Genomic DNA, 13,300 nt, shown 5'->3' with positions numbered 1-13,300 from the left:
AAACTTGAAATGGGACATTCTGCATCATGAGTAGCCTACTTACTATTTTTGGTGCTTTAATTACATTTTGATGCCAATTCCTTTGTACTTTTACTCACGTAAATTTAGAATTCCTGACTTGTACTTTGCAGTATTGATACTTTTACTTCAGTAAAACATTTGAGTACTTTTTCCCACCACTGTCCTGAAGTAACATGTGGTGGAGTGATGTACAGCAGTCATCCGGTTCAGGGATCTCCTGCTGTCCTTTTGCCCCACATCTAGTTTGACCGATAAGCTAAAATATGTGGTTTTGGGTTGCAGCTATAAAGCACAGTGAATGATAAGCAGCAGTGGTTTACAATGCCCTCACCGCTGACATGTGTGATGTTACAGGGAGCTTAGCAGGATGATGTATGGTGGATAAGTATTTATATTGAACAGCCTCGGTTAGGCTAAGTGGGAGGATAATGGAAATAAAGAACAGGTGTGTACGTGCGTGTGAGCGTGCCATGTGCATGAGTGTGTGTGTGTGTGTGTGTGTGTGTGTGTGTCCATGAGTGTGTGTGTGTGTGTGTGTGTGTGTGTGTGTGTGTGTGTGCGTGCGTGTGTGCATGCGTTTGTGGGCTTGTCCTCTACAAATCACACCGATGCTCAACCTTTTCAGACATTAAAGAAAGGCAGCTGCAGGTGTTCATTTTGCACACACACACACACACACACACACACACACACACACACACGCGCGCGCATGCATGCTCATGTGACATGCAATCTCTTTCATATATCCATCTCTGTCATACTCTTACAAAAAATGTGCACACATTTCTGTAGGCTAATACACACACCCCTCTCTGTTTCCATGCAGCATTTACCGACTGTAGCCCTCTGTCAATGTATCTGTGTTGTTCGAAAATGTATTATTTGATTAACACATTGCTGTGCAAATACTGTTTTGTATGGCCACTTTGCATAGCATTTAGTTCCATGATGTGTTTCTAGGGGCTGAGTTTGGTGTACACTGATGATCATTTGCATTGCAAAAACTAAGTACAGGTAAACACTGGATGCAGATTTTCTTGAGTACATTTGCTTGTTTCTTTGAGTGCTTTGTCTTTATTTGCACAAATATGCAATTCCCGTTCCCATACATGCTTGTGTTCAGGACCCAAACCTCATCGTGAGACCCAGTAAAAAAGTCTATTAAATATTCTATGTTATCTTGCCAGTCCCCGCATGGGGGGGGGGGGGGGGGGGGGAGGATTGTTTTCAATACAGGAATACCAAATAAAGAATGGCTTTATGATTTGGATCTACGTGACATCAACATATTTTAGGAAAGACTCCAGTGTGACCAAGCCAGCCGTTCAGAAACAGGCTATTCAAACAGTGGGGCAGGCCAGAACCAAAGTATTTGGATCGTTGCATGTTGGAGAGCGATCACTGGAACGCCTCACAACTGTATCTGCAAGTCCATCTGTGGCTGCATGCATGCGTTTGTGCAGGAACTGGAAACCTTTTCCTGTCCTGATCTGATCTTCCATTGTGCTTGTTTAAACCGGTGGAGAAAACACCACACTCGGTAAAGCCCGCAGTGTTAACTTAACCCGGCGAATGCACAAAATGGAACTCAATGGCATCGTTGGTTTTCATTTGTAAAAAAAAACCAAAAACTAAATAAATACTGTATGTCTGAGATACGGTTGAATAAATTAACACTGGGGATTTTGTGTTTTCTCCCGCGGTTTAAACGAGAACTGGGAGATCGGGATCAGATTGGGATCAGGATCCAATGAAACCGCTGTTTCCCAAATAAGGGGTCGGGACCCATGTTTCATGGGTAGCGGACCAATTTGTATGGGTCGTGACTCGTGAGTAAATATCCCCTTTTTTGCCACCTTGCCCTAAAGGGCGAGATCGTGTGCACGCATCTGCCTGGGTGACGGCAGACTGCTGGGCGAGCGCTGGCGTTTTGAGATGGGGGTCAGAACATATGGAATGAATTCGGTACTGGCCATATATGGAGCGTGTCTTGAGTGTACATGGTTTGATGAGGTCAGATCAACATATGGAATGTTAGAACAGGTCAGCTCCATATATGGAGATCTAAGGGTGGCAGCGGAGGCAGTGTCTTGAGTGTACAGGGTTTCATGAGCGAGGGCCCTACCAGCCTTAATTTTCTGTCCTGAGAACTCTACTAACAACTTTGGGGTGGGCCCGTCGAGAGTTTGAATTAATCAGTCAAAAGGGAGACATTGTAGAAGGACGGGTGGGGAGGGATCAACATATGGAATGTCAGAACAGGTCAGCATATATGGACATCTAAGGGTTTGAGGTTTGAGGTCAGGAGTTGCCGGCCGGCTCCATATATGCAGATCTAGATGATGATCCGGTCTTCTCCATGTATGGCTATCCAGGTTTTGATGAGGTCAGTGTCGAGGCTAGGCGTGATGTCACGAGGTGTGACCATATATGGAGGCGTGACATGAGGCGTGACACAACACGTGACATGACTGACGGGATATGCAGGTTTTCATAGTAAACTGCGACCTACAGGCTACAGCTGCAATAAGCCTGTCTGTCTGTCTGGGACTCGCACAACTGACTTTTGGGTCTAACACTCCATTCTAAGGACAAACCACCAGATGGTGGCTGAGAAATATGTCCAAGTCATAAAATGACATTTCTTGCATATTTCTTGCATGAATGTCTCGAATTGCCAATATAAAGAACTGACTTCATAGCCATCCCTTTTTAATTTGATACTAGTCTGCACCTTAATAAATTTACATGACAGATATATGGATAAATCAATAGTGTGCCATTACAATGACATTCTTGATGTAGGCCTGTGTCAGGCAGTGATTTGCACCTGTAGATTTGAAGTGAATGTTATGAGAGTTCATGAACAGGAATGCTTCTGCAAAACCCTTGGGTGTCTGTCTGTCTGTCTGTCTGTCTGTCTGTCTGTCTGTCTGTCTGTCTGATAGAAAATATCTTTATCCGTATTCTCCACCAGGGGGGGTTTTAATTGAAAGAGTTGAGAGCGCGCACACGCACACAGCCACACACATACACACACGCACACACACACGCACACACACGTGTGAACAGCATCCATCAAATTGGCTATTAAAATAACATTATCATAGCCTAATTAATGTAGCCTACACTGCCCTACAGTAAAGTTCTCAAACAATATATGGCTACAACTGTAACCAAACTCCTCTCGTACACTACTAGGAGGTCAATTAAATCTGTGTTGCTTTAATTTTAACCCATTTAACTGTGTGTGTTTGGGGGAGTCCCGTGCACATTTTCTGTCTGTTTTATTTGCCTGCAAACAAAAACAAAACCCCGACTTCTTTCTTTGAGTCAACAAACCGCTGGTCTATTTACTCAGACGTCTGACAACAACATCAACATGTGTTTACTGCGCCGTGTGAACGAGGAGGCAGAGAGCACTACAGCATGAGCACTGACGGAACAGAACAGACATCAAACAGTGGGTCCGCTGGGTCGGTATTGGGACCATTTGTATGGGTCACGAATGCATTTTCATGAATTTCAACGATTTTTCAATAATTAAAATAAAATCATAAATTAAAATAAAATACATTCCAAGAATTAGAAACCAAATGTTTAAGGAGTACTAGTAGTGAAATAGCCGATCTACAAGCACAAAAGGCTATCTGCTATTTCCACTAGTTTGGGTCCTGACTCCAGCTGGGACCCGAGTGGGAAGACACATTTATCTTTTGGATCAACTCACTCACGGGCTAAAAGGTTTGGTATTAAACCAAACTAACCATGCACTATGCAGCCTGGAGGACACGCGATGGACGTTCTTTCGCTCCTACTTCATGTGTTCAGGACAGGACAGGTCAGTCAGAGTCAGAGGGTGTATGAGACGACGTGACCCGGGGCGCAGTTACAGTGCGAGGTTTTTTCTCATGTTAATGTCGCCAGTTTGTAAAAGGCATTAATTAAAAGGGAATGACAATCTAGCCACGGGATCACAGCTGGGATTTTGCTGCATGCTATACACCCCCTATGGCGCCTATAGCCTGAAGTATAGGCCTAGATCTACACGAGAGATCACATCATCAGAGCAAGCAATCCTGAGATCAATAATTAGCATAGTCAGAATGCCTGACATTGGAGGAAAAAAATATCAGCTCAGATTAGCCCCACTATAACTTCAATTTGTATAATTTTTTTTATCACAGCTGGGATTTAATAAGCCATATAATTGGCCCTAACCAATTAATTGCCCATTCAAATCAATCTGTGACTATCGTGGTCATTAATCTTGAACGGAAATAAAGCACTGGCACTGGATGTGACGGACATGTCAAGATAATTTGACCGAAGCAAGAACCGATGCCGGGGCTTCCATCATGCGTGCGTGTTTAGCACGGTTGAAATGTCGACGCTCAAGCCTCAAATCAGACCATTCCTATTATTCCTCCTTCCTTTGGTGCGTGTGTGTTTGTGTGTTGGGGGAGGGGGAGAGCGCTGGGGGGAGCCGGCCGAGCATGGGGGTGGTGGGGGGGTCGAGTGGCCATGCCGACAGAGAGATGCTCTCCTCGACTCACACGCAGCCACTTTCAGTGAGTAGCCTACTACACGCTGAGAGAGAAGGGTGGAAGTAGCGAAGACTGAGAGACCATAACATTTCGCAGAGAGAGAAGAGAGACGGCATCATAAAGTTTGTGAATGTTCCGTTTTTTTAAAACCAGACCAGCGTTGATCGAACGCCACATTTCTCACCGATACTGCACGTTTTTCTGTTGACAAACTAAACTTGGGGAGAAAAAGTCGTTTATTTCAATTTCGGCGACTTCTTCGGCCAGGTGCGTGGAGACTAGTGGACCTGTTGCTGCTGCTGCCCCGAGCGAAACTTTTTCATGATCAACCCCGGTGGAAAGTTGAGGTGGAAAAACGGAACTTTTTGTTGTTGAAAAGGGGACGCGGGGGGACAGACTGGAGGTGTGGAGAAAAGGAGTGACCCAGACTGTAGTGTAGAGGATGATGCGACAACCTAAAACTATATCTCAGTGAGACATCTCTTTCACTCGCACACACGTGAACGTGAACCATTCCAACAACATGACTTTGTCCAGCGGCGTCTTGTCGGATACATGTCAACTCGTCTCATGTGATTATTGGACGGAGCTGAAGTTTTGGAGATAGGACTTATTGATCCATATGCTTGCGGGGACTGGAGCAGCAGCTTGCAACACGTTGTGAAGTGAACAATCCCCGTGCACACGGTTGGAGAGCTACGATGCGGCTCTCTCTGGGCGCACTCTTCCAAGCTTGTCTGATATATCTGGTCAGGACTGATCAGTGGAGAATGAAGGAATCCGCCAACTGCGAGCTCAATAAGAAAGTAGGTGTTTAACAATTGCACCGTTAGAGCCTACTACAGCTCTCAATTTAGATATTGTGTACACTCACAGGGTTACAATAAATTAATACTGTAGAATATATTTGACTATATAGCTATAGCCTACAGTTTAAACCCCTTCAACCAGTCTAAAGATTGCATTTTTTGTAGTTATTATCACATCATTCAATTGCAATGTGCAAAAAGAATGATGCCGAGTTGCACAGTGCACACACTTCTTGTACATCATGCAAAGTCCCATGCATGATGCTGCCCATTGCACCTTTCATTCAAGCGTAGGCTATTTAAATAACATACTCGGCCATGAATTACAATGGGATCAACGTTTTACTTTATTCTGCTTTGCCAGGTGTAAAATTAAAACTAATTTAAATGATAGAGGTGTTTTTTTATTTATTTTTTACATTTGATGTGTTTTAAGCTGTTGATTATTTTTCCATATATCTGATTAGACAGACACTCTTGACACACGTCAAAAGTCACTCAGGGTTTTCAGAGAGAGAGAGGTGTGTATTGTGTCAGTGTGATCCAGATTCAGCAGAAACAGGACATGTCTCGTTTTCTAACCCAGCTCAGCGTCAGAGCTGGTCAAACATAACCTTTTCAGAAGTGTGTGTATTGGTTTTTGGCACCTAGGTCCTAAGTGGTCTGTTAATAAGTCATTATCATGCTGTTAGCAGCAGTCTGTGCAGTAAAACAGTTTAGTCAACACATTGCCAGACAGGCCCTTTAACGTCTTTGTCACCCGTGGTTGATTGCTACCACTGAAGTGAATCGTATTAATTAGACCACCAAAGTGTTAATTAGACAACCGCCTGTGAATCTGTCTGTCACACAGCATCTACTCGCCTCGGTGAATCCACTATCTTAAAAACAGGGATTCATCTGATTCTCATCAAATCAACGATACTTTAGCTGTGAACTTTCCTCTCGCATGTTTCTCACACTCATGACTGTCGGTGATGATGAATCAAAAGCCCCTCGTCTCCCTCTCTCTCACACACACGCATGTATTCTCCTCATTCCCCCAGCAAACCGACCTGAACTCCTTCCTGTGGACGATCAAACGAGACCCTCCCTCCTACTTCTACGGCACCATCCACGTGCCCTACACCCGCGTCTGGGACTTCATCCCCGAGAACTCCAAGCAGGCCTTCCAGGAGAGCAACATCGTCTTCTTCGAGCTGGACCTGACGGACCCCTACACCATCTCTGCCCTGACCAGCTGCCAGCTGCTGCCCCAGGGCGAGAACCTCCAGGACGTCCTGCCCCGGGACATCTACCGGCGGCTGAAGAGGCACCTGGAGTACGTCAAGCTCATGATGCCCTCGTGGATGACGCCGGACCAGCGGGGGAAGGGCCTCTACGCGGACTACCTCTTCAACGCCATCGCGGGCAACTGGGAGAGGAAGCGGCCCGTGTGGGTGATGCTGATGGTGAACTCGCTGACGGAGGCGGACATAAAGACCCGCGGCGTGCCGGTGCTGGACCTGTACCTGGCCCAGGAGGCGGAGAGGATGAGGAAGAGGACCGGCGCCGTGGAGAAGGTGGAGGAGCAGTGTCACCCGCTCAACGGACTCAACTTCTCTCAGGTTGGTTTTGAGTGTGCCGGTACTCTAGTATTAACCCGTCTAGGCCAAGACGTGGATTTTGGTCTGTGTAGAGATTGATTCTCACACATGTACTGTAACGGCACTGTAAAACAGCTAAGAATGGATTTGACAGCGTGTCAATTCTGTCTGTTATATTAATTAGTTTGTGTATGCCATTTACTTGTGGCTCCTTTCATCCGTATCCACAGGGGGTGTATGTGCGTGTGTGTGCTTGAGCATATTTTGCAACATTACATAAGTGAGTGAATCAGTTCATGTGTGCATAGTATTTTTGAGTACATTTCACTACAAGACAAGAGCCGTCATGTTACTGTAATCTCAAAGACAGACCACATAAGACATATTTTCCAGTAAACCATGTGCTTTAAGGATGAGTCAGGTCTTTTACGGTTTACACAATGCACAGCATCCCGTGGAAACCTTAAATGAACTGACATTTGATAGGACAGTAGAAAAACCTCAACAACGCTGCACAGAAATGAGAAAGAAAAGTTATATATATTCTTATCGTAGCTCTGTTTTCCGAGGACAGAGAGTCATAGTTCTCTCGCCTTAGCTTACCCTCTAAAACACTCTTTTTCTGTGTTGACTGAGCTTAGCCAAGTGTTAATAATCAGCTGTACAAACAGTCAGCCGTGCTCGGCTGGTCATCTGTTATTAAAGAAAAATGGATCCTAATGACTCGGGGCTGAAATCGGCAGAAAAAAGAAACCTTGTTCCTCGAGCGAACGCTCTCAAGTCCCCCTGTCTGTCTGCCGCCTGTCTCCATGCCACTCTGACCCTTTGCAATTACCAGACGTCTTTCAAAGGCAAGCGGTTGCTATGAAATCATGTTCCATATTATTGTGGAATTTCTGCTAATGCTGGTTTGGAGCTAAGGGGATTACACTTGACCATTTACCCTAACACACAGAAGCTTAACTTTTTGTTATTTTAAAGCAGGCCTGCCAGCCCCAAAACTATAATTCGCCACCCCCCCTAACAACCGTGCTGCTGCTATTTCTGATGCACTCGTGCAGATATATCTACGGTAAACATAGTGGTGATTGCGATGAAATTAATAGTCATTGCCAAGATTTAGTTCCACAAAAGTAGAGGACGCTGAGCTGCAATTGCATTGGTTGTAGCATGTCTGCATGCCTGCGTTGTTTTCAAATTATCAAAGTTATTTGTTGTAAAAATGTGCACATACTCATAGACATTGGGTGAACAAAACAAGCACTTGCCCCAAAAATAGGCTTGGCAATGACATACACGCGTTCTATCCATCTACACATGGAGACGTCTGCGTCTGCTAAATGCCTAAATTGGAGAATCATATCTTCTTATCTGTAATAGCCTACATTTTCACACTCCATTTGCAACTGCTGTGAGATTGATTTTAGTGTTGGGGAAAGGAAAATGGAATGAATTGCTGTGGTGTGGCGTCTGACAGCTTCGGGCCTTTGTTAAGGAGAGGCAATTAAGTAGCATACTGTTCTATTTAAGATCTACCTTTGATGGTATAAGATAATCTAATGGTTAAAATACAAATTGCTTTCCTATTGCTGAAGTAAACCATCTTGAAGGCACAGTTGAACTATGGCATGTATCTGAAATTGTACACGGCTCCATCACTTCACAGTTGTGGTAGTGAACAATCAATATTTTCATTCATACTGCCCGATCAAATCAGGTTGATTGGAGCTTGATTCGAGTTGTACAAGGTTGGCATTGCCTTTCAGAAAATGTGCATTTGTGCTCTTAAATCTAGTACGAGTCAGCTCCGTACGAAAGGCTGAACTGCCCAGCTGCATTGAATTTGACAATGTCTGACAAATTCAAAGTAGTTACATTTAATTTTAGGCTTTGAAAAAAGAGGGGTGCTTGATTTACCCTATTTTGCAAGTGGTGTGGTCATTTTTTAATCTATCCAAGTGTCTGGCAAGATAACTCTGGTTGAGGCACACCTCAACCACTCTAACATTTTGAAAGCACACGCAAACACACACACACACACACACACACACACACACACACAAACACACACCTTTCCTTCTTCCCTTCGTCGCAATCTCCACAGCGAAGCATGGTTGCTGTTATCCTAACACGGAGCCCCTCAAGCTTGGCCTTTATTCCCAGTCCACTAAGTGACTTGGCCGAGGACAACAATAGCTGTATGAAGGACTGTTTTCTCCGAGTCTGTTGATGGAAGCCCGCTGAACATTCCACACCTCAGCGGAGCAGACCTGCTTAATGAAAGTGTTTTTTTCCTCCTTCTCTCCCATCATTGGGAGTAATGGTGCATGGAGAGGGTGATGAATGCTGCTCTCAGTGTACTGCAATGAGGAGCAGTAAGTAAGGAATGCTTGAAACCATACTTCATTCATGAACTACAGAGGGAAAGTAGCAGTGAACGTTGCATTGCGGACATACGTGGATGTGTAGAACGCTCATTAGGTAAGGAGAGGACCGCATGATGGTGTGTCCAGTAAAAGCACGATGACAGCATTACGCTGCGATAGCCTTGTAAGACCAATGTCACGTAGTTTTTTCCAGTATGATGTTCATCCTCTTAACAAGTACATGAAGAACTTTACATTCTCTGTATTTAGACCTTTACAGCTCGGTATTTATAGAACATACAGATTACTGTGATTGCTTTTTAAATATACTGCTCAAAGGAATTAAGGGAACTCTTTGATTCCGTAATTTTTAGAGCAGTTTTGAGAGCGGTATATATACACACTGCTCATGAAAACTGCAAAACAACTGTGTATTTATAGTCCATGACATCCACTTGATTACATGTAATGCGATGCAATGATTGCAATCGCACCTTTTTAGGCATTTTAAAGATGTGCTTCTCCTGATCAAGTGCGACTACACGGAGAAGCAAAAAGTAATGCTAGATCCGCACCTAAATGGATTTAATTGCGACTATGAAAAACAAATTGTAACAATGATGAGAAATTTGGTTTTGCATCTTTTATAAGCCGCTTGTTTTGTGGAATTATACTCATTTTCTGCTGCCGACAGAGAGGTTTCAGATATGAGAAGTTTTGAGAACGTTAATTCACTGACCAAAACCAAACATAACTCCTGCCTAACATGAAACCAAGCATGAACTCTCAATAGCACTGGTGATTTTAACTCAATTATCATATCCCCCTCTTTGTCTGCAATCGAGGCACGTCCATACCCAATTTCAGAGGAATGCCTTTCTTTAAATGTGGCTACAGTGAGCATATCGGACCCAAACCAAAGTTTTACGACTCATATCACCAGTGTCTTGCAAAAACGCTGTGCATTTCCAAAAATGTTAACTCTTAAGGATTTCACATGCAATGGTTGATTGTATACAGTTTTTCAACAATTCAGCTTGACCACAGGATCACGAACGATCTTCTACATAATGGACAGTATCTGTGTTCATGAGTCAGCAAAGACGGTATGTGGGAAACTGTCTAGCTGCGAGGAGTCCGACACAAGCCCGGTTTGTGCAAAATCCATTGGAGGGGACAGCCCATGTCACAAAGTGTGAACATCTCCAAACTCAAAGGGAACATCTCAAAACCCCAGTGTACTTTATATACATGGTGTTCCGATGACAATGACGACAAAATATCTTGGTTATGTCAATCCTATGAAATCCGAAGCTAGATCCAAGAGAGTACAATGGTGTCCTTATTTCCCAGCCCAGGATGGGCACTGTTTTGGGCAAGCTGCCATTGTTTGTGAGGGACATCTATCCTGGTATTGAGGTTAGAATCGTTAGATGGTATATGAGCAGTGACGATGATGGAGGGGTGTGTTATGTGTGTGTGAGAGCGTGCATGTGTGTGCATGACTGTACTTGTGCGAGTGTAAATGTGAGTGAGTGAGGTTTCCCTGGTCTTGTGTGGGTGTGGGTGTGTGTGCGGGTGCGTGCGTGCGTGCGCTCACATTGTGTTTCCAATAAGTCATTGTAATTTCACTGCATGGGCAGCAAATTCGATTAGATCTCATTTGTCTCACTGGAAAGAATTATGGCTATCCAAACCATTGATTTAGTGATCATGGCAAGGACAACTGAGCAGCCAACCGTGAGGAAACTCTAGAAGTGCAGCCACATGCGTGCATGCTGCAAAAGATGACACGTTTAGCCAGTGATGGTATCTAAATATCGGCTCTATTCTTGCTTCCTTGAAGTGTTTTTACTGGTTAAATATAATGTCACTTTCCGTGACATGTGGGTTGTTTTAAGTATCGTCAAAGGGTACATCTTTCAAACGAGAAACTTGTTGCCTCACTTAAAACTTAAGCCCTATAAGCCTATATACTGCAACAATGCTCTGTTCTACAAGCTCAGTATAGCTCACAAGCATCGTGATGCCCTTTACTTTTTTATTTCTTTGACATGCTCAAAATAAGGATACCTAGTTGAAAGTTGTTAACCCATTTTGGGTGGGAACCCGTTTTGGTGTTAGCATTACGTTATGCTTTAGCTATTTAAAAATAGCAGATCTACAAGCTCGTAGCGCGCCACTCGGTGGCGCGCTATGAGCTTGTAGATCTGCTATTTTTGAAAAATCTAAGAACAACTGACATAGAAACATAACTTTTTCAGAAAACTGTCAGCAAGACATTTGTAGAATCGTTCCCAGGTCACATTTTTATATAAAAGAAAGAAAGAAAGAAAGCCTCTAAAAAGTATAATTCAAATATTCCCAGGAATTCTGAATGTGACATAAAAACGAAATTTAAATGTATTGTATCCTTTGGATCAGTGGATCAATATTATTATTTAAACTGTAGGGCCCCAGTAGGGCTATAGCCATGACTTACTCATTATCTACAGTATGTCCCTAAAAATCCCTGCAATGCAAGATGCGTGTGACTCTGTTCAATTGTTCTTGCCAGTGGAAATGATTTGTCAGCTGTGTTATGGTTTTACATAAATGAATAGTCCTGAAATTTTGGATAAAGTGTTGAGGTGTCCTTGGACTCAGCAAGTTCCAGTTGGTCCAGATGTGGAAAAAAACAGCTGCTGGTTATTGTAGAAGTATAGTAATAATGTTGCCTTGTGCATTGTTTCATAAACTTTTAATTATTTCACCCCTATACACTGTAGTCAGCTACGGTATGCTCTACATTCATATCACAGTCAGTGGAAGTATAGTCTAGATGACCACATTGTGCATGTTTGACAGTGGGTGTGCTTTGTGTGGGCTTGCCCATTTGTGAGTGTGTTTTGGGTTTGTGGTTTATGTTGGCGTTTTGTGTTTATCTGTGTCCAAACTGGACATGCAATTTTGCGCAAATGTACGTACGCACTATGTGTTTATGAACGTGTGCTGCACACACATGGTATCTCTTCCTGCATAGGCCTATATGTGTATATTTGAGCACATTTCCAAATTTGAGTTGTAAAGTCCAATATGACTTCATGGCTTCCCTTCAGTTCCTCCTGGCTACACGTCTCATTGAGGTGCCTGGTTTCATCCTCTCTGTTGACCAAACAGTTCCATATTAAATGTCTGGCATTTCCCCAGGCTTTATCTGTGTAGATGGAAGACACCGGAGACAAAGACATACAGACCTTCTCACTTTCAGAACTGTGGTCCATAGCCAGAAATTAAGCTCGAGGTCTGCAGACCTGCTGTAGGTTAACGTGGAAATGAAAGGTTGGCTGATAAACATAGTGGTTTTGTAGTTAATGATATATAATTTGACGGGCTTATTTCTATCTGCTTACATAAAGATCTTGTAGATGGCATCACTTATTATAGCAACAGCTGTGTTAAACCTTGAAACCTCTGAAACCGTACCATTCACAAATCTGTCTGTTCCACTTTTGTGCTCTTTGTGTTAGTTAAACAGGACTTGAGATTTCACAGTGGGTGAGATGTACTATCCAAACCTCCCTAAGAGCAGAAACATTTCCACCAGAAATGAGGCAGTATTTCTGTTTCATATCCATGATATTCCATTGTTATTTTGGCATTTTTTTGTAATCTGTTGCAGATGAGACATAGTCATACTAATGAGATGTATTGTACATATCTGTCAACAAACCTCTCAAAATGTATCCATTTTGAAATATCATTCCAAAAAAGGCTACACTATACCGCTTCATTCAGCCAATCCACAATGAGGATGCGTTGATGTAGCTGCAGAATCACCTGCACTGTTCCAACATTATTATGGGTTCATACATTCATACTTACAATCCCCAAACGTGCAGTTGTTTGAAGGGAAACTAAGCCGATTCTGAACCTAAATCCCATTGTTCTAAAAATGAGTAGGTCATGTATAGTGTGGGAGGGGGAAAGGC

The 13,300-nt window shown here is 43.3% G+C and overlaps 1 protein-coding gene across 1 annotated transcript in view; it reads left to right on the top strand.

The window, feature by feature from the left end:
• Positions 1-4,613: 4,613 nt before the first annotated feature.
• The window catches only part of trabd2a (TraB domain containing 2A), a 74,653-nt gene continuing 65,966 nt past the window's right edge, over positions 4,614-13,300 (top strand). Inside the window, exons 1-2 of the mRNA XM_080755336.1 lie at positions 4,614-5,374; positions 6,424-6,984. Of these exons, the coding sequence (XP_080611462.1) occupies positions 5,270-5,374; positions 6,424-6,984 (666 nt within the window). The 5' untranslated portion in view covers positions 4,614-5,269. The remainder of the gene's footprint in view (positions 5,375-6,423; positions 6,985-13,300) is intronic.

This window comes from Protomyctophum bolini, assembly GCF_963924005.1.
Source record: "Protomyctophum bolini genome assembly, chromosome: 22".
NCBI classification, from domain to species: domain Eukaryota; kingdom Metazoa; phylum Chordata; class Actinopteri; order Myctophiformes; family Myctophidae; genus Protomyctophum; species Protomyctophum bolini.
Note: the sequence above shows the minus strand (reverse complement) of the source record. Positions and strands in the feature narration are given on the sequence as shown.